At 38.9% G+C, this 24,150-nt stretch overlaps 1 protein-coding gene and 1 long non-coding RNA gene across 6 annotated transcripts in view; one reads left to right on the forward strand and one right to left on the reverse strand.

The window, feature by feature from the left end:
- RNF38 (ring finger protein 38) overlaps nt 1–24,150 on the reverse strand; it is a 104,603-nt gene that overhangs the window by 37,978 nt on the left and 42,475 nt on the right. For 3 of the 5 annotated variants that reach the window (XM_042023523.1, XM_042023522.1, XM_042023524.1), the window contains one exon: nt 9,895–9,965. In XM_042023523.1, the coding sequence (XP_041879457.1) occupies nt 9,895–9,965 (71 nt within the window). Of the gene's footprint in view, nt 1–4,295; nt 4,381–4,434; nt 4,517–9,894; nt 9,966–24,150 lie in introns of those variants that run through there. The other 2 variants (XM_042023527.1, XM_042023526.1) reach the window with 2 other exon arrangements.
- Nucleotides 4,658–13,006, forward strand: LOC121662410. The gene is made up of 2 exons (XR_006015284.1): nt 4,658–5,168; nt 11,927–13,006. It is a non-coding gene; the product is annotated as an uncharacterized LOC121662410 (long non-coding RNA).

Consider the following 24,150-nt stretch of genomic DNA (forward strand, 5'->3'; position numbering starts at 1 on the left):
AAAAAAACATTACTCACACTACTATCTATAACTGATGTCCATAATGGGCACAAGCGCAAGTCAGCATTTGAAATCTGTTCTCACTCCTCAGTGTAAGTGACAAATTATTTGAAATGGCAAAACTAAGAAAGAATTGGCGTTTTCTGTTAAGTTAACCAAAACAAGGAATAGATGAGAAAATACGGAAGGTTTTCAGCTTCAAGAAACAGCTTCTACTTGTGTAGATCTTTTAATTTACTTTAGAAAACAAGATTATCCTCACACCAAGTCACAGGAAGGTCTGCCAATAAAAAACAAACCACGATACACATTAGATGATATGCGAAGGAACACAAGCCTCACTCCCCCAAACACACTCAAATAACAGTTTGCCGACTCACTTCTTAAACCTCATCTCACCCCTTTGATAAGGAGAAAAAAAAAAGGGCATTAAGAACTTAAACCATTTAAGAAATTAGGTGAGATGTTTCCTTTTTCAAAACATTCTCAAGCTCTGCCCAGTGTTGAACAACACAACAGGTAGCCGTAAACATTCACATACAGAAAGCAGAGCCAAAGAATACAAACACTGTATGAAGTCTCCATATTTCAATTTGAGAAAAAGTGTTCTGACTGTTCTCTGATACAGCAAGGAAATTAAATAAAGAGGAAGAAGGCATCACATATGGTCTCTAACCTATGCTCAGTACAGCTTCACATACAAAATGACCAAATGCATACTGGTATTACCAGGTCCTTTGTGTCCACATCTGAATGTTTTTCTCAAAGCCATACTCATCCACTTGAAACTTACTCATCTCCTCAAGTTCCTTTCAGAACACTATTTTAAATGAATTTTCTAGTCTTTCATGTCTCCCATCTCTTCATTTCCCATCTTGCTTTATATTCAGTTCGGATGTTTTCCCAAGACACAAACACAGAAGACAGATCAAAAATGCCCTCCCTCAGTACTTACTAATAAAACAGTCTTTCAATCTCTTTCCAAGAATTAGATTTTGAAAATGCAGCTCATCAAAAATACTCATCACATACCAACTTTTTTAAAGAACAATCCCAACACAGATCATCTAAAGAAATAACGTAAATACGAAAACTCCTGAATTTTAGTCTAGAATGCCACCTCCTGTAGCCTTCAGGAAGACTGCCAGACAGAGCATCTGCTCAGCAGCACCATAAACTGTGCCATGAATGTTCTCATCCCTTCTCACACAATTTACTGTTACTGCAGTGTGACAAAAAAAAAAAAAAAATTGACCACCTCTGTCAGAAATTAGCAAAGCTGGCGAAGACAGACCATAAGGCTAAGAGATTCTAAGGTTCTGTAGAGAGAATGTAGCTGACTTAATGCAATTTCTGAGTTTTTCTAGGATAGAGGTGTTTACAGATTTTTCAACAGGCACAAACCTGCAAGACTGATAGTATGAAAGGGCTACTTAAACTGAAAGTAAGCAAAGCACACCATACATAGTGGTGCTTACATGAAGCACTAGGAATTTTTGTAGTATCTGAGGTAGTAGTGGGAAATACAAAAAAAGCAAAGTTATTGAAAATAAACAGGGAGATAAAAAATTCTGAGACAGCAAACATGGAATGTATTTACTGAAACCAGGAACTGTAGTCATTAAAGAAAGAATGTCACTATTTTCCTGAGAGGAGAAAAGCTACGGAATCAGTCTTTTTACTGCTACAATGCCAACAGAAGGCAAGTCAGATATACGCTGCTTACCTCCTCTTCTACCAGGTGAGGTATAGTTCCAGTGCAATCCAGACAAACTGGTTGGAAGGCAAACAGCAAAATACTTAAGGTGTAAAAGAGCTTCCTTTCCCTCTTTCCGCTTCCCACTGCTCTTAAAAAGCTGCTATTGTTAGCAGTTAGTGATAGTAAAGACCAAACACAGCACCAGTTTTCGATGTTCTGACAAACAGACATCAGCAGAGGGCACCAAAAAGCAGAACAAGTTTCCTTATCTTTAAAGAGTGTAGTAAAAGAGGAACCTACCCGCTCCCAGGAGAAGATAAAGAGTAAAAAAAATGAAAACCATCCAGTTAAATCATAAACCTAGTCAAGTTCCGCCCATAGCAGCATTTAAATATTCTGTATTAGATTATATAACTTGATATAAATTCTTATATAGGGAAAGAAGCCACAAGTTCTATTTCTGTATGAACTGACTAAGTCAAGCCTGTATCTTCCACAAGTTTCAACAATCACTCCTCCACAGTCAAAACAACTTTCTGACTGAAAATAGGAAAAAAGAAGTTCCACATCTTTCCTCTACCCTTATATCTGCCTTTCAAATCCTTCTGGGGCAAGAGCAGGTGGGGATGGTAAAGCTACGTACAAAGACCGAGAACTTTGCAAATCAAAGACTTGCTCTGTACAAATTCTCATTAGATTCCCTAGCAATTCAGCCCACGGAATTTCTACAAACAAACATGTATGACAGCTTTGACTTACAATGAGACTACAACTTCTTAGTACAAGACTACAGCTCAACAGCAGGTCTGAAGAAGTAACGTCCCTTCCTAACTACACCATTTTTACACTTCAGTAAGACTTTGCTTAAAAACCGCCACAAATCTTAAAGACTTTCTTAGCAAAGAGTTGAAGAAGTAACTTGACTTCATCAACAGTATCACTTTAAATCATAAAAGTTATCTCTTATTATAAAGTGAATAAACTGTATCAAAAAATTTATTTAGACAAGCTGACACATAAACTTGACAAATCACAACAGTAACTGATTCAAGTAATACCAGTTTTTGAGTCAAATCCTTGTATTTCAGAAAAAGAAAAGACAATTATATACACCACTACAAGTACAAAGCAAGGACTGCTCCACATGCACCTTTAATTTAGTATTTATTACACCTGTATTAATTAAAAAACCCCACGAAGTGAACCAGATGAGAATCAAATTAAGTTTAACCTGCTCTGTAAGTCCGTGAGATAATGAAGCACGATTCACAAAGCAGATTCATGAGACCTTTAGAAGACCCTTTTATTTACATACCACTTTTCACAATTAACACTTTTCACAAAAGTGTATCTCTAGTAACAGTTCCCCGAAAACTTTCTCCCCATGTTACTCTATGTGTGCATAGGTTTCGTTTTTTGCCAGAGATTTGGTGATTAAGGAAGATCAAAAACATTATCAACTATCACTAGCAATGCAATCTGATAAAGAACCTATTTGTTCTTCCATCTTGTACTTAATCCTCTAATGACTGCACCATCCTTTCTCTTACTGCACACATTAGTATCCAAATGCAGTTTTTTTACTCTCAGAACAGTGAGTCTCTATTACCACAGCTGCAATACCCCCTTGAAGGTACAAAAGATAATGTAATACGATGCTGCAAAGCAGTTAAGGAGTCTGTTGGGTCCACAGATAGCAAGATCCCCGGGATGTGGATAAATATCATAAATTTGGCAAATACAACCAAAGCAGTTGCTTCAGTGAATGACATTTAAGAACAAGAGTATCATCAGCAACACCAAATCAATTGTAATGCAATTGTATTCAGAACCTGAATAACGCAGACTTCTAATAATCCTGTTCATCTTACCATTCCAGCTGCCCCACTGTACATGTGAAGAACTTATCAGGAAATACACATCTGCTTCTAATACTACCTCTAAAAATCTGTTTCAAAATGCAAATGCGATACATTCATAAACATTGTCATGACTTCCAGTTCAATGAACTTCTGTGTAAGTAATAACTAAGCTACTTGCTCTGAATTGTTACAACTTGAAACTGATGTCCTCAGTTAACATCTCAATGCACAGTCAGTTTAAAAACACACTTCTTAAGGAAACAAGATGCAACTTTACGGTTTAAGCATAAAAAAAAGAAATCCCCTTTGTGTCATTTATGAATAGGAATTAACTCATGTGTACTGAAAAACACTGAATGCCCTAACATGTATGCTTGCTAACATCAGTGTTTACTTAAACAGCTGTCCTTTTGACTAATATAAGAAGATTAGAGATACCTAGAGACATCATTTTACTATACGGATGGTAGGACCTTCAGTGCTTCAGAAACACTTGCCACCGCCTTGCACATTGAACCTGCCTGTCTGAGGACAGCACACAGCACTGCAGTTCCGGAAAGTCTGTTAATTTTTAGGTTCCAGTTCTACCTTTTGTCAAGGCAGATAAAGCAACTTTAACAAGATCAGACAATTATACCCCTTCCCTAGCTCTCGTGCACCTCGCGGGCCGCCCCACGTGGAAGAAGCTCGGGCTCGCCGTCGGCCCAGGCCACTGGGCCTCCTCCACCCACTACCTGTGCGGACGGCGTCCCGGCGCCGCCGGGCCCGACGGGAGATCTCCCCTTCCCCTCCCCGGCTGACGAGCCGCGGGCACCAGGCGGCGCCGGCGAGGCCCTGGTGCCCCGCGCAAGCCGCCGCTCCCCGCGCCGGTACCTGCGGCCCTGCGGCCCCGCCGCGGCTCCCGCGGGGGCTGCCCCGCCTCGACCTCGGGGCCGCCGCGGCCGCCCCGGGCCGGGCCTGACCCTTCCGCGAGCGCTTCCGGGAGCGCGGCCCCCACCCCGCGGTCCGGTGACGTCACTCCCCGCGGACCGGTGACGTCACACCACGGCCGGCGCGGGGCGTCCTTTGTCTGCGCCCGGCGGCGGCCGAACCCCCAGCGCGCCTGCGCGGCGCGGTGACGGCGCGGCCCCCGCCCGGCCTGGCCTCGTCGGCCTCTGTTTAGTTTCGGTTTCACAGGATCACGGAGCTGACTGCGTCGGGAAACACCTCCGAGATCACCGAGGCCAACCTGGGACCGGTCTCCACCTCGTCAAGCAGACCGTGGCCCCGGGTGTCACGTTCAGTCTTTCCTTAAACACCTTGAGCGACGGCGACTCCACCGCATCCCTGGGCAGCCCGTTCCAGTGTCTAACCACCCGCTGAAGAAATCCTGCCTGATGTCCAACCCGAACCTTCGCTGGCGCAGCTTGAGGCCACGTCCTCTTGTTCTGTCGATTGAGGAGACCGAACCACACCTGGCTCTAACCTCCTTTCGGAGTCACTGGAGAAACAGGATCAGCCTTCTGCTGACAGTGCCACGGGGGACCGAGCTCTGAGATGCAGCACTGATCAGCACAGGGAGCAAATGGAGCCTCATACAACTGATGCACTCGAGCTAATCCCCTTCAGTAAGATATTACCGCCTTATTTTTCACCTTTCAAACCTCCCTGCACTCTCTACCTCAGCCTAATTAAAGTTTCCCCCAACCCTGATCCAGGAAAAAAAAACATCTACTGCACATATAAAGAATTAATGTTCTAAAGATGATTCAGTAGGTCTGAAAGTGGTTGAAAATTGGTAAATTACATCCTTACAGCTGCCAGAGGTGAAATGAAAAAGGCATAAAGCTGCTCAGTAAACATAGACAGAATGAACTGGGACTAAGAGTGTGAGGGCGTGGGGATGTGACAACAGTACATACCATGAGGAATGAATCTGACCTGTCCTAACTGACAGGAAGATTTTTTTTCTATTTTTGAAATTGGAGGGGGCAAAAGAAATTCTTCCTAATACTCCTGTTTTTCTATGTACTGTCCCTCACACATTCCCCACAGGAGGTGAATATAGTCCTATATTAGACATCACTTATAAATAAATGTAACGGGTCCTTCAAATGTCTGAATTCGTGAATCATTTTTTGTTCAGCTATGTGTGAATTTCGTAGGCTTATGCTACCAGACACTGCACCATCCAAAGTGGAACACAAAGATGATTATTTTTACTTCAGGATTAGAATTTACAAATACTTCCCTTCTTGTGAAAATATCTTTTTAATGAGTTGACAGGCCTCTGTATTACAGACCGAATACCTGATATCCATGATGATGTCCATTAACAGGCAAATCAGAGTTAATTCACAGAAGCACGGAACTGTTCAGGTTGGAAGGGACCTCTGGAGATCATCCCATCCAACCTCCCTGTCAAGGCAGGGTCACCTAAGGCAGGTGACACAAAATGTGTGTGGAAGATGTACTAACTATAGCTGGGAAATTTAAAAGTTAGAAATAGTAAAATAAATTATGTAGCTATGTATTTCAGTCATAAGAACCAAAAAGCAAAAATAAATCCTTTACATACTATGAAAGTAAAATAAATTAAAATAAGCTAAAAAGGAGAAAAGCAAAGTATAATTACCAACCCTTTGGTAGTAGTGAAAAAAATTCCACTGGATTGCCCCATAGTGATTTTTTTTTTTCATTACTACTGGATGGTCAAATTTAGTTTTTAACTGCACAGAACAGACAACTTGATGAGACCTCTGAAAAGAGATGTCACAACAGTAGTTAAGGGTTGCATCTTTGGACTTTCTTTTCAAGATGAATTAGCATTCTTTAATGGAAGCACACCACTGGTGAAACAGCCACCCAAGGGACAAAAAAGTATTTTTAAATCTAAATAAATTTGGTATGATTGAAAGGCTCTGCAGGATGATATACTTGCATTTATCTCTAACACTAATAGGAGTCCACTGCTTGAGCATTAAAGTAATATACCAAGCAATACCAGTTCCTTCTTACAGGTACCTTTCCCTAAATGCTGTGCTCTATAAAGAAATTTATTCAGTTATTTAATATTTATACTTCTAAACAAAAATGAAAGCAATTACAAACAAGAGAAAAGGGCACCCTGACTCATGCACTGAGGTTTAAAAGCTCCCACTTCCAAAGCAGCGATTACTTTAACATAAATCTCAATTCTAATCACTTTGCTACAGCAAGTAAAATGGGAAATGTATTCCATACCTATGCTATATTAGATTTCTTTGTAAGACAAGAAGGACTGCTTTTGGTGCTATAAAATTAAACAAGTTCTTAGCACTACCAGTAATGCTCTCAACAATGATACGTCCCTCTTAATGCAATGAGTCCACACATGAAAAATCTTAGACTTTGGTTTCCTGCTGATGTCACTCAACATGAATTCAAGATTCTCATGTGCCAAGTCAACAAAATCAAGTAATTGGGGTGGAAGCCTGGGAATTTTTTTCATTAAGATTGCAACATTCCTTTAGCATGTGTGGTGTAGAACTTTTCTCATGCCGTTGCCCAGAAAATGACGATTGGTCTTGTGGAGAAACTACTGTAAAATATATGCAGATTGCCAGTCAAATATTAACCTCTACATTTCTTCTAAAGTGCAAAAACTGGTTACACGTGATCAGGCAAAGAGCAGTAAATTATTTTGCTGAAGTATGCCTATTGACTAATCAAAGATATGTCGAACTATTTTAAATGCATGCTTTTCATAGAGTTTCTAGAATAAATACAAAAATGCCCAACAGTTAATAAATTCGTAGACAAATCAATTAAATCCTGCATTTTTTCTTTAAATGGTAATTCATACAAAAAAACCACCAGGTGGTATCTCTCAGTAAGGGCAGAATAGGTCAGAATTTGATTTTCAAAGTAACTCACAGCGGAAACTGTGACGGAAACTGACACAAGAATGTAGGCATATGTGAATACAAGCAAGGAATGATAGGGGATTGCAATTGTACCCTAGTATTGTAGCAAGCTACTTTTCGGAAGCATTACTTATGATTTTAAAAAAGTATATCCATATACAAAAACCCTTTGACAAAAAAATAAAAAAACCCCAGTCAGTGGGCATCCAGAGGGTAGTGGCCAAAAGCTAGGAGTCCCAATGGACATCAGTGACAAGTGGTGTGCCACAGGGGTCTGTACTGGGACCAGTGTTACTCAGTATCTTCATTAGTGACACAGGTGAAGGGATCGAGTGCATCCTCATCAAATCTGCAGATGACGCCAAGCTGAGTGATGTGGTTGACACTCCTGAAGGATAGGATGCTATCCACAGGGACCTGGACAAGGGGACTGTTCATTGTTTTTCCAAATGAGTGGTTATTTTTATCAAGGTATCAACTAGACTTTGTTATAAAATTGAAGTCAAACAGCTTCATGTATTCTTACAGAAAAATCAAAACCCTTACCAAATAAAACTGACACCTGAGGGAAAAACATGTCTTTTAAATAAACCCAAACCCATATTCTTTCTGCTTTTTATACTAGATCTACTTCACTAAACTTTACAGTTGGAAGTTCTTTCTCAGTTGGTGCAGAATCAACCCCAGTGAGAAAGATTGTTTCCTTCCACCATCTCTAAATAGGCAAAAAAACAACATTTGGCCCAGTTCCTCTACTAATATGGAGGCAGGTGGTGTGCCAAACAACTGCTCTTCTGAAATTTATACCAGGTAACCTGCCACACCCCTTGCTACTCCCCTACCCCCAAACCAGTGAAGCACCCAACAAACAGATTTTCCAACAAGATTTAAACCAGTTTTAATTGCTGTGATATGAAATAAAACTAAGGGAAGACAATCAGTGTAACGCAAGAAATGATTTTCCATATAATGGCACACAAAAGGAAGAATGGTTATGTTGGTGCAATAGGATGGCTCTGAAATGAAATTTCCCCCACCCACTCCTCACCCGAGAATCCTCCAGTGCAAAGTGTACAGGCCCAAAAAACAAAGCAGTGAATACTGTTGAATACAGATAACCAAATAATCAAGTGGAAGCTTAAAATAATGTTGGCCATGTTCTGGATAGCATGTTTGATCAGTATCTGTAGGTCGAACCAGTAACCAAATCTAGGGTGGTACCTAAAAATAAAATTAAACTAAAAAAACAAACCGCACCAAAAAAACCCAACCCCTCCAAAAAAAAAAAAAATCCAACAGGAAAACAAATACACACACACACAAAAAACCCAAACCAAACAAAGAAAACCCCCCAAAACAACAACAAAAAAACCCAACAACAACCAAAAAACACAAACAAACGAACAAAAAATCCCCACAAAACTGGATGAAAGAGAGTGAGAGAGGAAAAAAAGATAATAAGGCAGTAGATCAGTAAAAGAAAGTTTTTCTGAAAACAAGTCTAGCTCTAGGATAAGGTGAAACAACTATAAAATTAACTTACTCCAGAATTTCAAAACAGAACGATTAGTGCACTTATTAAGGCAGTGCCATGCAGGTTGCATTTCTCTTCCCAAGAAAAATTTTATAGAATTTGACCAATACATGCCCCTTTCCAGGCATGTCAGGCCAAAAAGTTAGTTTACTATGAAGTGTCATACTTGAATACAATGTAAGACACATTACATGTTGAACAAAAGTTAATCAATTTGCATTATTTATGGACAATAAAGCTTAAGGTAAAACCATCAACAGCCAGTCAGTCTCACAAACAGTTCAATGTCAAAATTATTCCCGTCTGTGTGCCACAATTACAGTAGTGATCCAAGTATCATTGAACATTTAATATCCAGTATTCTACTGACCCCAAGCAAGCTAATCTGCAAATGTGCAAAAAAAGTTAGGAAAACTCATGCACACGACTAGACAGGTTGCTATTTTAAGGTTGCACCACACAGAAAGTTCCAATCTGTAAAAACTTCAATTCCCAATTCCAAACCAGGAAAATACAGCTACTGTGGAAAAAAAAAAAGAGGCTTTGAACACTTAGTTAGGCTCTAATCTCTGAAGTCAGGAGAAACAAGACATACTACCTTATCTAGAAATTGGAAAAACCATTGCTGTTGTTTATTAACTGAAGGTGTCAATATGGCAAATCACAAATGTTTAAAACAGCAAAGGAATACAAGAAAAAATAAAAATACAATACTAAAGGAAAATTTCTCATTAACTTTCTAAAAGATTGTCTGGAGAATAATATGTATCTTATTAAGCAAGAGACAGTTCAAAAAGTAACTAAAAACTGACTGCTATATCTACAAAACAATACATCTTTGTGTAGTAAAAGCAATATATAAAAACCCAGCAATGCATATGCACCTTGTGAATGAAGCATTCATGTAAATCTCACCTTGTCACTGTCATCAGTACAAATGTGATCTTGATGGATTGAGTGGCATTGAAACGATGTACCAATACTACCTGGAAAAGAAGGGGGAAAGGCAGAAAAAAAAATTAAAATGATAACCCAATTTCTGTGAACACTAAAAATAAAGATAAATTTAGCAAACTTTCTTTTCTCCAAGATTTAGTTGCCAAACAACTACGACTGATAACAGAATAAGCATCAGAGACATTTTACAAGTGTGCCAATGTCTTCACATGTATTTTTTAAAGACATTTAAGCAGAATAAAATTACAGCTTGTTCATCAATCCAAAATAAACAAATGCAGTAAAGTACATATGCACATATACAAATAAGGAGAAGTTACACAATTCAAATGTATTATTGTACTACAGAACATTTTCCGCACCCTGGGTAACTACTAACCAGCAGTCTCATTGCAGCAATACATTAAGAATAAAAGAGGAACATTTCAAGGTCAAAGTTTTAATTATGTCCAGTTTTCTTGTGATGAAATTTCTGCCTGCTTCATGTCTCTATGCAAGTTACTTTATGCCTAGGAATAAAACGAACAGTACGCCCCTACAAAGGCTTACCCCAGTCCTGAGACTTCTGTCCAAGGAATATATGAAAATAGTTTACAAATCTTCTTTCTGTCTTATCACTTCAGAAAAAATACTATTTTGCCATAGGAGTCATTGTACTGGCTTGAACACAGTAGAGCATGATCATACTATGTATTTTTTGTAGGAAGGGAAGGCAAAGAAGAAATCACTATACAGTTGAAGTTTCAAGGTGAAAAAGGAAAAAGAGAACCAGTTTTACACTGTTCAAAATATGCAGTGCCCCCTTCCCACTTGATTTAGACTTACACAAGCCACAAGTGTTTCACTACAAACACTCCACAGGTTTTCTTGAAATTGGAATCAATTCAAGCTCAAAAGCAAGCTAGAAGACCCAGGAGAACACAGTGCTAAAGAAAAGGCTTGATATCTTTCTGCCCATTAACCAGAGGCAGAATTGAAGTAAAAGACAACCTCTTGAATTAGTCTAAGATAAGAAAATAGGCAACAAATGAAAATAGTTAAGTTCTGCTAAATTATAACTAATACATATAAACTTGTTTCAGGCATCTGGATGATGAAAGGAATTTCCAGAGGTGGTGCAGAGCATACCTCTAACCCTAACATCACCTAAGACGTATTCCCGAACAAATTAAAACTCATAAATGTGGACCTTGCATTACAGGCTACATTATATGCTTTACAGATAGGCTTTTCAGTAACAGTGATCACATACACAGTCACAATGATAAGCTGACTTTTTTCTAACTATAACAACCGATACCAGCAGTAGCAACACAGCTCCAATACCAAGGCTTCCAGTTAGTAAATGCAACAAAAGACACCTGGGCAGCTCATCACTTTTCATGATGCCATAGCTTCAATTCTAACAATATCCACATTACCAAGAAAAAAAATCTAGCTTGGGTTTTATCTCCATGTTTCAGTCATACTCAACTGTTGCGCAGACAACCAAATGCAATTAGCAGAGAATATGGCAATGTCGTCCTTTCAATTCTTTTTTTTTCCCTTAACAGGATCATTCATGGCCTTTATGACATATTTGTTTCATTTTCAGTCACCTAATACCCTACAGTAAAATAGCAAGATATAAGACACAATCCCTAACTACGAGAAGTGAAGGCTTTACTGACATCCTGGCTGTTTTGCACCAGTGAGCTGGCTGACCTCACCAACAGCCTCACCAAAAGCTGCCTTTGGAAAAGGATTTACTTCAAAGACAGCACTGATAATGCAGTCCCTTGAATGGGGCCACCAGAAGTAACAGATCTGAAGACACAGACACAGAGGACTACCAGCTAAAGGCTCTACTTCACAACAATGCAAACTATAATGTTGAGTTACATAGTCAGGAAATCCTGTAGGACTTTCCTGATCTTTAAAATATTTTTTATATATATACACATAAAATATAAAAGCAGTTTTTAGTAACTGAGTTATTGTGTTTTTACAGCATTTTCTTTCTGACAGATTAATCACCTTTCACCCACCTGCAAGGAAGATCAGAGTCAGAATCTCAAAAGATGACCTCAGCAGCTCTCTAGTCTGCGTCAAAGGCTTTTCAATTGTTGTTTAACCGTTAAAGATGCCAGAGGACAGAAAGGAACAGAAAGGAACAAAAGCCAATTTGCATTGCACTGACTGCAGGGAGTAGGTACCAACTCAGTTAAACTACCTTCATATCCCCAAATTTACAGGGCATTTCAGACCAACTCAAGACTAATTGCACTCCAGGGCTAGCAGATCCTAGGGCTACTACAATCAACTTTTTAATTCTGACTGAAGAATTATCTCTGCGAAGCTGACTGAGAGTGGAGAAAATGCCATAAAGACTCCTACGTAAGGGACAGAATGTGGCATGAGGGCCACTGCCCACAGCACCTTCCAAACACACTTCTTGCTACTGTGTTCAGGAGATGCAACTATGAGGTCTAATGCCCATCATTTTCTCAAGCAACATCCCATCCTCTCTCCCACAATCCAAAACGATCTCCATTGTCTCCCACAATCCAAAACAATCTCCATGCTGTGCAACTAACAGGGCACTTATAACAGTTGTTTTCTCAGACTCACAGCTTCTAATACCTAGGTGACAAAACAGTAGCCTCAATTTATGCTGAGACACCACCAACAGACAACAGGCATCCATGAAACATCAGATAAGACATCCCTTCACCATTAGCGGTATCAGTCAGGGTAGAGAGCAATGCCCTTCAATTGATGCACTATATATATATGTGTGTGTGTGTATATATATATATATATATATATACATATATCACAGTTATATTCTTTTGCACACCCTTCTTCAAATAAAGTGAGATACCCAGCTTAGTATTACAAGTTGCACTCCAGGAGAAACATCAGTTCTTTTGGAACAGGCAAGAAACAAGGAGTTCTGCGCTCCCCAGCTACCACAGGAAAGGGATTGTTTTTCTTCTAAACCCACACATTAAAACTGAAGAGCAAAAAGAGTCTTATTTCATGGGTTCTGTCTAACTTGTGCATTGTAATAAAAAGAGAATCAGTATCATGTTTGAATGGCCTGTTTCATGCTTGCCAATTTAAACCATCCAAACACACACAATGCTAGTCCAAGGGAAAAAGAGGTGTGAATTCAAACCTTTTAATTCAGTAATTTCAGAGCTAATGGAAATATCTCATTGCTTAAATGAATGATACTGATTAATATATTCACTGACTGCCCTCTCCAGCACCAGTCTCATTAGGAAATCATTTGTGCATGACACCTGTACTATTAAACCTACTTTATCTAGAGTGAAGCTGTTGAGTTTTACTAACTTGCATGAATCAGATAAGTTCTGGGCTAAGTGTTTGATTTGCAAACTAGAGTTTGCAAAGTAGGAAATGCACGGAAACAAAGTCTGAATTGGATCAAGTTTAGACTCTTAATTAACTGCTCCCTTTAAAAAACCTGTGAGTTGAACGGAGTGTATATATATATACTCCGGTGAGATACAGCCATGGATGGCTAGTCTACTTGAAAATATACAAGAAAGGGAGGTTAAATTATCTGTGATCTAGGAGCCTCAAGTTCCAACAAAACAATGCAAACCACAACTGCAGATTATTATCATGTGCTAGTCAACAATGTCCCTCTACCTGCAACACATTATTTAGATTTTTAGATGCCCCTTCTAATTCAAGAGCCTTTCAAACTGCAATGAAGAAGTTACTTAATGGGTAAACAGAATACTTTGCTGTTACAACAGAAAGTTAGAGGTGAGCTCAACAAAAGATACAGCTACTCAGGCTGGTCAAGTAAGAGCAAGGCTGCAAATTGACTACATTATAATGCTTTTTATCTTTTTTCCCCGTGTTTGCAAATCTGACCACAAAGAAGAAACATGTTACATTGTATGCTAGCTGCATACAATGTATGCCAGGATTGCCATTCTTCTTTCTTCCACTCCTTTTTTTATGAACTCCAACAAATTGAAATTCCACTGGTTTCCTATAGATTTGCATCCACTTTAACTTAGGTTTTTTGGAAGAATGTATTACACTCTAGGAAGAGCCAGTATTTTTCAGTTGCATGGTATGGGGCACTCCATTGATAATTTTAAGCAATTCCTGAGCTTAAATGGAGTACACCTATCTAAGATGCTGAGATAAAACTCTGGAACACATTCTAGCCAGGAAGCAGCCTAAAGTCACTAGAGAAGAAAAAAAAGGTAAAATGCCTCCTGAACTTCTCTCCTTCTTTTCCTCCTGCTTCCCCTACTTGTCAAGAAATCCTTGCTCTTGTCAAATTGCAAACAGCATAGGTTTGCTGGTGTTTTCTGAGTTCTGGTGTTCCCTTCCACACCCAGTCAGCCTGACTGGTAAACCTGCCAGCCCCTTTTCCCCACCGCAATGCTCAGCCAAGGAATGCTGTCCACAATTCCACATACCCAGTGAGAACTTATATACAGTAAGCATCAGGAAGCATGGTACACGCTGCAAGGAAAGCTCCCTCAGCTTTTCCTTTTTCTGCAGCTATCAGAGAAGCACACAGCGTGCTTACTAACCAGCAAGAAATGGGATAAAAATGAAACAACTGAGAGTTCAAAATGAAATCTGGGCTCATGTTATGTTCATATAAGCTAACTGTATCTTCCAGTCAAACTTCTGACTGAATGACACCTCTCAAGACATTTTAGGAGAAAAGGAGAGGAACCCAAAAGGAAGACTTTGTATTTTAAAACCTTGAAGTCTGACATATTTTAACAATACCAGAGCTTAAAAAAGGAACAGACACACTTACTTTAATATAGCAAAAAGCCCAAATATGAGGCAGGCCTCAGTTTCATAAACAGAGCTCATCTATAAATCAGTACTGAATAAAGATCTTTTTACCCGAGGTTTCTGCTGTGTCTCTACTAGACTACATACTTCTGCTTCAAGGAACATCTTATTTAAATTTACAGGTACAAACTGGACAGCTTACTCCAGGAACTGTTCACAAAATGGCCTTCACAGCAGCCATCTGAATATAACCCCACCTATAAGCTCTTTACCTTTGTGTTGAGAAGTTTATATTATTTGAAAGTAGACAACAGTAACTTGAATTGTTAGGATGCAAGCTGAACTTTACCTGAACTATAAGGCTATGCTGTGTAAGTCAAAGGAGTATTATTGTGAAACCTGGAGCTAACAATCTGAACATCAATAATAGGACAGACAAACCTAGCAACTTAAATATTACTTTAAAATAAATAGCTAGAGTAGACAGCCCATAGATTGTGGTTTATGATCTGTAAGAACCATATTTCAACAGGGACTATAAAACCAACAGAAATTCCCACCAAAACCAGCCTAAGATGGTGTGAAGATGACCACATGGCAGCCACTTGGTAAGAAACAATTAATCAATGCAGAGCAAGAAGACCCCAGACCCTAACATTGCTATATGTCCAGACTGTCACATAAGAGATAGCCAATAAACCTATGGAGATGGGAACATATTGTCAAATATTTTAACACTGTGCTTGCAAACAAGCTTATAATAATGGCCCCCTCACCTCATACGACAAAGTACCGTGGCCTAGCTGTTGCCTTCTGCTTTCTGCACTAACTTTAGCAGCTACATGTTTTTTAGTGATGAATGAGAACAACTACACTTCAGATGGACTGGTAACCCACAGAGTCAACCATATGGTTTCACCCCCTCCACAGCAGTCTGGGACAAGGAAAGAGGCCACTGCTTTGGCAGCCACCTAAGGTCACCTTGCAAGGTCCAAATTCTGAAAAGACTTGCATATTTTTAAGCTAAGCACATACCTGTTAAAAAATGTGAGTCACTTCCGCACTATAAAGTGTCTGAAGGATTCAACTCATCAGCAACATGATTCCCCACATACCCTACAGTTTCGCAGCTCAAGTCATGTATCAAGTACAACATTGGAAGATTTTTTCCTCAACTAACAATGCAGCATCACTGAATAACCAAAGACTCAATAACCATGAAGTATTCTAAAATTTGTGTTTTCATATCTTTACAGTGCACATACAAAAGGAAGGAATGTTTTCCATAGGCTTATTGACAACTATTTGCTTTGCTCTGGGGATCAGTTTTTCCTGTTTATTCAAGGAGCTGTTCAGCAAGAAATTATCCAGTGAACATATTTACAGCATGAATAAACCTTCAGGAAATCAGCTTAATGCAGAAATACTACTACACCCATAAACACAGTACCAGTATTTTACTGGTGCTCTTAACACTCAAAATGTCAAGATGTGAACTGTGACTGAAGAGACTACACAGCCAAGCATCAACAAAATGTTAGCAGGGTGTTAAGTCTGGTTCCTAGTAGTAAGTCACAATTGGAGAAAATGAACTACCTAAACAAGTAAGGTAAAAACACTATTTGTGTCATAAAAGCTATTTAGACCATTCCCACTCTGTTACCTTTATATCCTCCTAGTTCTGATGAACTGAGTTCATAAAAATCACACTGTTTCTGGCTGTCTCATGCAAGTGTCAAACATGGAAAATTGACAATAAATCAGGACCAGGAGATCATTGAAGAACTTTGCAACCAAAAAACCCACATCAGATGACTGTTCAAGTCCTCTGGGAAAATTCACTGCTCATTCAATAGGGTACAAGCTAATTTCAGAGAATCATAGAACCACTTGGATTTTAAGGAACCTTTAAATACCATCTAGTCTACCTATCATTAGATCAGGTTGTGCAAAACACTGTTCAATCTCACCTTTAATACTTTCTGTGATGGAACTTCTACAACTTCTCCACAATATCCACATGAGGGCAACCAGCTCCAGTGTTTCTCCAACCTCATTGTTAAAACTTTCTTCCTTATATTCCTAAATCTACCCTAAAACCACAAAGACCCCAGAGCTGGATGCAGTACTGTAGATGGGGGTCTCAACAGTTGAGTGCAATAGAAGGAGCAGAATCACCTCTCTCGACCTGCTGGCCATGCTTCTCTTTAGAAAGCTGAGGACATGGTTGTGAGCTGTAAATACACACTGCTGGCTCATGTGAATGTTCATCCACAAGTACACCCAAAATCTTTCTTCACAGGACTGCATTCAGTCAATTCATCCACCAGTCTCTATGGAAATGGGGAATTGCACTGTGCCAGGGGGCAGGACCTTGCCCTGTAAAAGCCATGAGGTTCATGTGGGTCCGCTCAATGCCATCTAGTGATGGATGGCAACCCCTTCATCAAGCCTATCAACTGCACCACTCAGCATGGTGTCATCCACAAACTTGCTGAGGTTCTGCTCAATTCTTTTATGCCATTGATTAAGGTATCAAAATGTATTTGTCCCAGTAGAGACCCCTAAGAGACACCAGTTGTTACTAGTTTTCACATGGATGCTGAACTCTTTGGACATGGCCAGCCAGCCAATGTCTTATCCATCAAACAGTACATTCATCAGATCCTTCTCTATTCAATTCAGCTACAAGAATGCTGTGCGGGACCATGTTAAAGGCTTTACAGAAGTCTAGGGAGGTATCTGTAGCTCTTCCCTTGTCCACTGATGCAGTCACTCCAACACAGAAGGCTGTGAGATTAGTCAGGCACAATTTGCCCTTGGCAAAGTGCTGCTGGCTCTCTCTAGGCATCTCCATGGCTTCCTTATGATTTGAAATAGCTACCAGTAGGATCTGTTCCATGATCTTGCTGGGCACAGAGGTGAGGCTGACTGGTCAGTAATTCCCAAGGCCCTTCCTTTTACCCTTTTAAAAAGGGTATGTCCAAAAGAAAGCCAAAAGTGCCTGTGGGATTATTGATTATAGATACATTAATCTCAATCATCTCAACTGCTCTAAGGACATACAGAAATAACACCTAATATATAAGCCAACCTTTGTGTGAGGAAACAATTTTCCAAAAACTGACATTCCCACAACACGTTCCTGTTTCTTAAGGGGTGATCTACCTGTACACTCTGCAAATAATTTCCATGCTGCTGCAGACAAGATGTACAGGTTTAGAAGAGATTACTCCCATGGAAGTGGCAGTCGGGTACTTGAACCAAGTGAACGACACAATCACCAGCTCCTTCCCCTCTAAGCAGTCATTCTCTTTAGATCTTCTCTCATAACCAAATAATTCTGAGGTGATTTTCTGAAGAATTAACATAAACTTAAATTGCATCTTGAAACATATGACCTCTGCAGCTAAAGCACAAAAACATACTTCCTCTTAACTGCTGTACTACAGGACTCTTACAAGACCCACCTAACAAAGAATACTTGAGACACAAAGCTTCATGCTTTAAAACACAGAGATTAAAGACAAGTAATGTTTTATTTTCCATTCTATCCTCCCCTGTGTACAGTAAGATTCACAGCTCCTACACTGGAGTTATCTCTGATGTGTAACAAAAATAATTCATAGTTTATTAACAAGCTAAAAGGAGACTCCCTTTCTGCATTAAAATTCTGCAAGAGAAGGACACTATTGCTAAGAAACTCTGAACAGCATCTCCAGTTTGTGGTGTCTGGTCCCTGTGGTAGTAGTTAGTAGTTAGTCACAGTTTCCTTGCTGTTCCCTGAAGGTTGTTTCATCAGGATTGCTTCTGTGCAAGTGTAGCCTAGTGAAGGATGCTCGCAACCTTCATATGCACATTTAATGCCATTCCAGAGAGAACATAGTAACATTCATTTATACAGACGAAGAGTGAGGTAAAGCTCACCAGAGAAAATACTACCCAAGGGCCAAAATATAACAGTGCCTTTTCATAAGGAGCCTCTTATCCAGGAAGTTCAGTATCTACTTAGAAAGAAGGAAACTTTTTGCCTGTTCTTATCATCTTTCAAGAGGAGGCTAACAGCAGTACCATAAGCCCAAAAGGCATCCAAACACAGTTACTATAAAGCATATGCAACTGCTAGAAAAGGAGAGAAAACAGGTATTTCAATAACTCAAGGCTGACTTTTGCTGAAAGTAAATCAATCCTAGAACAAAGAATAAAACTGGCAAGCCACAAAGCATTTTAAAAAGATAAAATCTTTTAATCTTGTCCTGGAATTCAGTTTTCATCAACCACTGTGTGGGAGCTGAAGCAAGAGATGCAAATACCAAGCACAACTACATTAAAAGCCTGGTATGAGCAGATAAGATCACACAGATATCCTCTACACTGTTTCCATCTTTATAGGAATTTGAATTACTGGTTTTGAAGATTCAGTTGTCTTGAATTTCTGAGCCTCCTGAATGTAAGTTATTTTTCAAAAGCTACCTGAAATTTCAAGCCGTTTGTTCTTCTCTATTTGTAACTAGATTATCAAACTGATTTTCTTCAAATTAATCTTCTCTTGAGAATCTCATTTAGTCTCAAAAACATCAGACTGCTTATACAAACTTTCTGTCTGCAATGAATAAAGGGCTTCTCATGGCTTACATTTATTGTTACCAACATAAACCAACCATCATTACCACAAAAAAACCCCAAACAGGCATAGAAACACAACTTTAACTCTAGACCTTAGCTTGTTGTCCCCTGCCTGTTTCTTTTTGGTATCACTCATCAAATGTAACATTAATTTGCACAAAGGCTGGGGTGTTTTTTTGGTTAGGGTTTTTGGTTTTGATTGGATTCTTCTAATTAAAGCCTTAAAGCTCCCATCCAGCCTAGCCTGGAGAAGAGAATGCTTCAATGGTAAAATTGGTCCCAATTCTTGTAGTCTTTGACACAGACAGGAAAGAGCAATCCAGTCCAATGTCAGTGAAATCCTGGAAACAAAGTTTTAAATGCACCTCAATTATTTATTCTTTTGTCTTTTATTTTCACTGCATATTCAATCTAACCATAAAGCAAAGGGTAATAAAGAGGTATTTCCTACTTAGGAACTGACCTTGCAAATATCTGTTTGAAACAGAATCAATTCTGAAAACATGGTTAAAGGTGCATGATCAAGCGATCTCTAGGAAGTTGTTTGAAACGAGAGCCCAAGCTCTCTCTAAAGACAACTTATTTGGTAAAATGCAAAAACCCGAACACAATCAAAACTGGTCTAAGAGAGAAACCAGAGAAGTGGGAGTTAGGTAGTGCTCTATTACTGTGTATGAATTCTCCACATCCCTCACCTACATGTGGCCGATTAAGTGCTTACAACTGCAACCTACATTAATAATCCATAAGGAGTGACTTGCCCCAACAAAATGAAAAAGTTAATTTATATTTGACAGGCCATGAAATAACATTCTCTCTTCCTGTCTTTTTTGGTTTTGTTCCAATTAGTAGGCACTTGTCCCAGTCTTGTTTCAAAGAAAACCATGTTAACAATCAATTTTATGTCTTTTTCTCATATGTACAGAGCTTAAGGCCGTCAGCAGCCAGAGACACCACACCAACTTCTCAAAAAAATCATAGAAAATGTTTAGCAATATTTCTGTCCCCTGAACAAGCCAAGCTATGATGGTAACACGGAAGTTACTTTGGAGGAAAAGAGCAAGAGATTGACAGAACAACTCTTTTAACCCAATGCTGCTTGTAGTAAAAGATAATAGAGATTTCAATTCCACAATATCAGAGTTTTCCTCCCTTTCTGGATATATCCTGTCTCAAACTGACAAGGCTTTCACAAAGAGAGAAACATTCCAAGGAACCTCAACTTGGTTCATCACAAGCAGCCAGTATCATTATCATCAAGAAGACAAAGCTTCTGAGAAAATAAGAAGAAAATTTGACATCTACACAGCTGAATGTTTCTCTGAAAAAGCAGGTTCCAAGTTTTTGGAGTAACATTCAGTAAGCAAATTACGTTAAGCTTTACAGAATAACAATTCTGTGCTGATTCTCTCATGGAGAATTCTTTACAACTCCTTTTTTTGTACTCTGGCTTTTAAAATCAAGATGTACTACCGCATACTTTGTCCGATCTTGGTATTCCTTTCCTAAGATGCCTAGGCATCTCCACAGCTCCCAGTCCCTGTCACTTGCTCTTGTCCAATTTTCAAAACCTTTTTCTTCTACACTATCCTGATGAAGGATATCAACTGTTACATAAAGTCCCCAGTTTTAGATCTGGTGCAAATATGAGAGACAGTTATTACAGGCATAACTCAGTTAAAACTACAAGTAATTCAGCCAGCAATCAGGTATGCAGAAAGCATCAGGTTTGTTGCTTTCAGTTTCCAGCATTTCAGAAATCTGGTTTCTTTCCTGATGATTTTGAGTTTTAAAGGTTCTTTAATTTAAAAGGATATCCATAAGGAGGGTAAATCAGAAGCCTGGCACAAGAGACCAAGCCTCTGCCAAGTTTCAAATCTGAACAGCGTATTAGGTAACTAGAAATTTTTTTTAATTTAAAACCTTTGCTCCCTGTCCTGTCACTACAAGCTTTGACAGTAAGTCTCTGTCCGTCTTTTAAATCTCCTTTTGAAAGGTCACAATAAGGTCTTTCCAGAGGCTTCTCTTCTCCAGACTGAACAGCCCCAACTCTCAGCCTCTCCTCAAAGGGGGGGTGCTTCAGCCCTCTGACCATTTTTGTGGCCCTCCTCTGGATGCGTTTCAACAGGTCCATGCCCTCTGTGTACTGAGGTCCCCAGACCTGGGCGCAGTACTCCCACTGGGGTCTCATAAGAGCAGAGGAGAGGGCCAAAATCACTTCCAGGATACAGTTAACTTTCTGACTCAAAATGCATTTCTCTCTGTCCTGGACCCTGGAGATTGCAGAATAGATCTTCTAAAGTCTTCCCAAATTTAATACAGGAAAAATCCCTTAGTTTCTCCAGCAACAACAACAGACAGAAAAACTCTTCTGAAAACAACCACATGCCCTACGATAGAGGTGAAAACCTTCCAGGGTTAAATATGCTTCTTTTTCAGTGTGAGAACACCCACACTGCCCTATTGAGTATTGCAAATAGGGCAACTTTTCAGTACGGTTGTGTCAGTCATCATTTTTGCACACTGTTGTCTTTTCCCTTTTAAAAACAGAAATTGGTCTATCCATATTCCACAGGCTACCAAGTCTTAGCAAGATCATTAAAGGTTAACAGAAGCACTCTTCTGATACATATCCAACACCCAGATTAGAAACCCGTCAGCCATGGAATGAGTTAAGTTTGTAAACAGGAGAAAGTGTTTACATTTATTTTACCTTTGTTAGACATTAATAACTCTAATAAAGGAACTCTGGAAGCTTTGATACTTCAGAACACATAGATAATCTTGTTGCAGTACTGGTCAATAGCAATTCAGCCTGGAGTGAGCACAGAAGATAGCACTGCATTTCTCCTTCTTTTGGCACAGCCTATCTGCTACAACAAACAATAGTTGTGGGACCCTGGATCTTCAGGTTGTATGTGGATGGTGTTGACAAGTGAAGAGTGATGGATCCATCCCCCATGAATTTGTCCAACTATTCTCAGTCCTCTACTTTTCATAACAAATTTAAACTTCATTTAGTTTTTCCCTTCTAATAATCCTTACATTTTCCAAAACTCATCTAAGGTTCTCAACAAAAAAGAAATTTTTTTTTAAAGAGCACATTAACAAAATTAGCTCTAACATCCTGTTCTGAAATCACTGCAGGTAATATCCATCAGAAAGGTAATTTACCCTTCTGTCAAGTATCTATTTAAGCAACACTAGCTGGATTGCACCCATATGTCTATGTTAAAAATTTGGAATCAAATGGCCTAACACTACCAACATCAAAACTAATGGGATAGGTAATACCAAGGGTGAAGTTTAGCTCCCTTTGGTTCTGTAAAATATGCAGCATAATGACAGTTTCTCATTACTTCACAGCATACAGAATACACATACAGAAAGATTCTTCCATCTGGAAGTCTGCTGAGACTCAAACAGCCATACAGCCCCATTTTTTGGACTGTACATTCAACTTGTCAGTATTTTAAAAGATAAGAGTACTGAGTAGTTCTCCAGAGAGCATTTCTATTCCAAACCCTTTCATAACAAAGGACAAAAAAAATGCAGAATAATGAAATGCCATAGTAACACATTGTCCAAGAAAAATCATGATGGACCAATATAAAAATTGTATGGACAACCTTGCTTACAATCCCTGATCCAAAGAAGAGGCTTTGAACACCAGAAACTAGCAGGTAAAAATACTTAAGTTTAAATTAAGACACTGTATTTACACTTAATCAAAGCTATTTTCAAATGTACTTGAAATGGAAACCTAAGTTGTCTAGAACAAAAACCAAAAAGTAGTAGAATATTTCAGACAGTGAACACTAGTCCTGAACTTTTTGAATCAGTCAAGCCTCTGAAGGAAGTTCTTGGCCAACCAAATGAAGTCAGACATGTTGAGGTTGTTCTTTCAAAAGCTGATGTCTTTTGTTCCTCTTTCCATTGTAAAGAGTTTAATACCTTGCTCATTCAAAGTTAGGAAATTTATTACAAATTGTAGGAGAAAACAGTCTAAGTTTTACATATTGGAAAAAGAAGGCAAAGTGCAAGTGAATACTAAATCACTAGTTCTACAAATACTACATATCAAGAAAAAAAGGCTAAAATCTGCATTTGCCACAAATAATTTTGTTTCCATTTCCTGATTTCTCAAAGCTGCTTTATTCTCAGCATACTGACAAAACACACCTGCCTTTCAAGACTGTTTTAACAAGCTTGTTGTCTAATTTAATTTATATTTCTATTCGGTAGAAGCCCATCATGAATTAAGAAATAAAAACTGATCTTATCAAAGAAAACAAAGTAAACCATGCAATTTTTCAAAAGACTAAAACACAGAACATAAGAAGCCAATAAAATGTGCAGCTATATAATTCTTTAAATGTGCCTGTAAGCTACCTTCTTTCCTCACAAAATTTAGCAAATAAGAGTTCAAATGTTATGTTCAATAGGAAATAGACTTATTGACTAGTAAGATTCAAAGTTTCTCTATATGAATGCTCCAAAGTTAAACTGAAAACCATAAATCAAAATAGTACCCTAACTGGCAATTTAAATTAATTAAAACCAACCTTACCCAGTTTCCCTGTGAAGGCATTTTTGTGGTGGCCTATGGGTTGTGCTTCAGGCTTTTTTCCCCAGGTTAAAGGTGAACACAAAGCATGCACAGCCTTTATGAATGCAAAAGAAGCAAGATGTAAGGCACGCTAGTGTAAACATATGCTAAGTAAAACCAACAACAAAGTAAGGGACATCCTATTTTGACTTACAACAGCATTTGTTTTCAAGGTATGAAGTTGCAAAATCTAA

This window comes from Corvus kubaryi, unplaced genomic scaffold (genome assembly GCF_017639235.1).
Source record: "Corvus kubaryi isolate FWS band 111438036 unplaced genomic scaffold, C.kubaryi_AGA036_p1.0 37249, whole genome shotgun sequence".
NCBI classification, from domain to species: domain Eukaryota; kingdom Metazoa; phylum Chordata; class Aves; order Passeriformes; family Corvidae; genus Corvus; species Corvus kubaryi.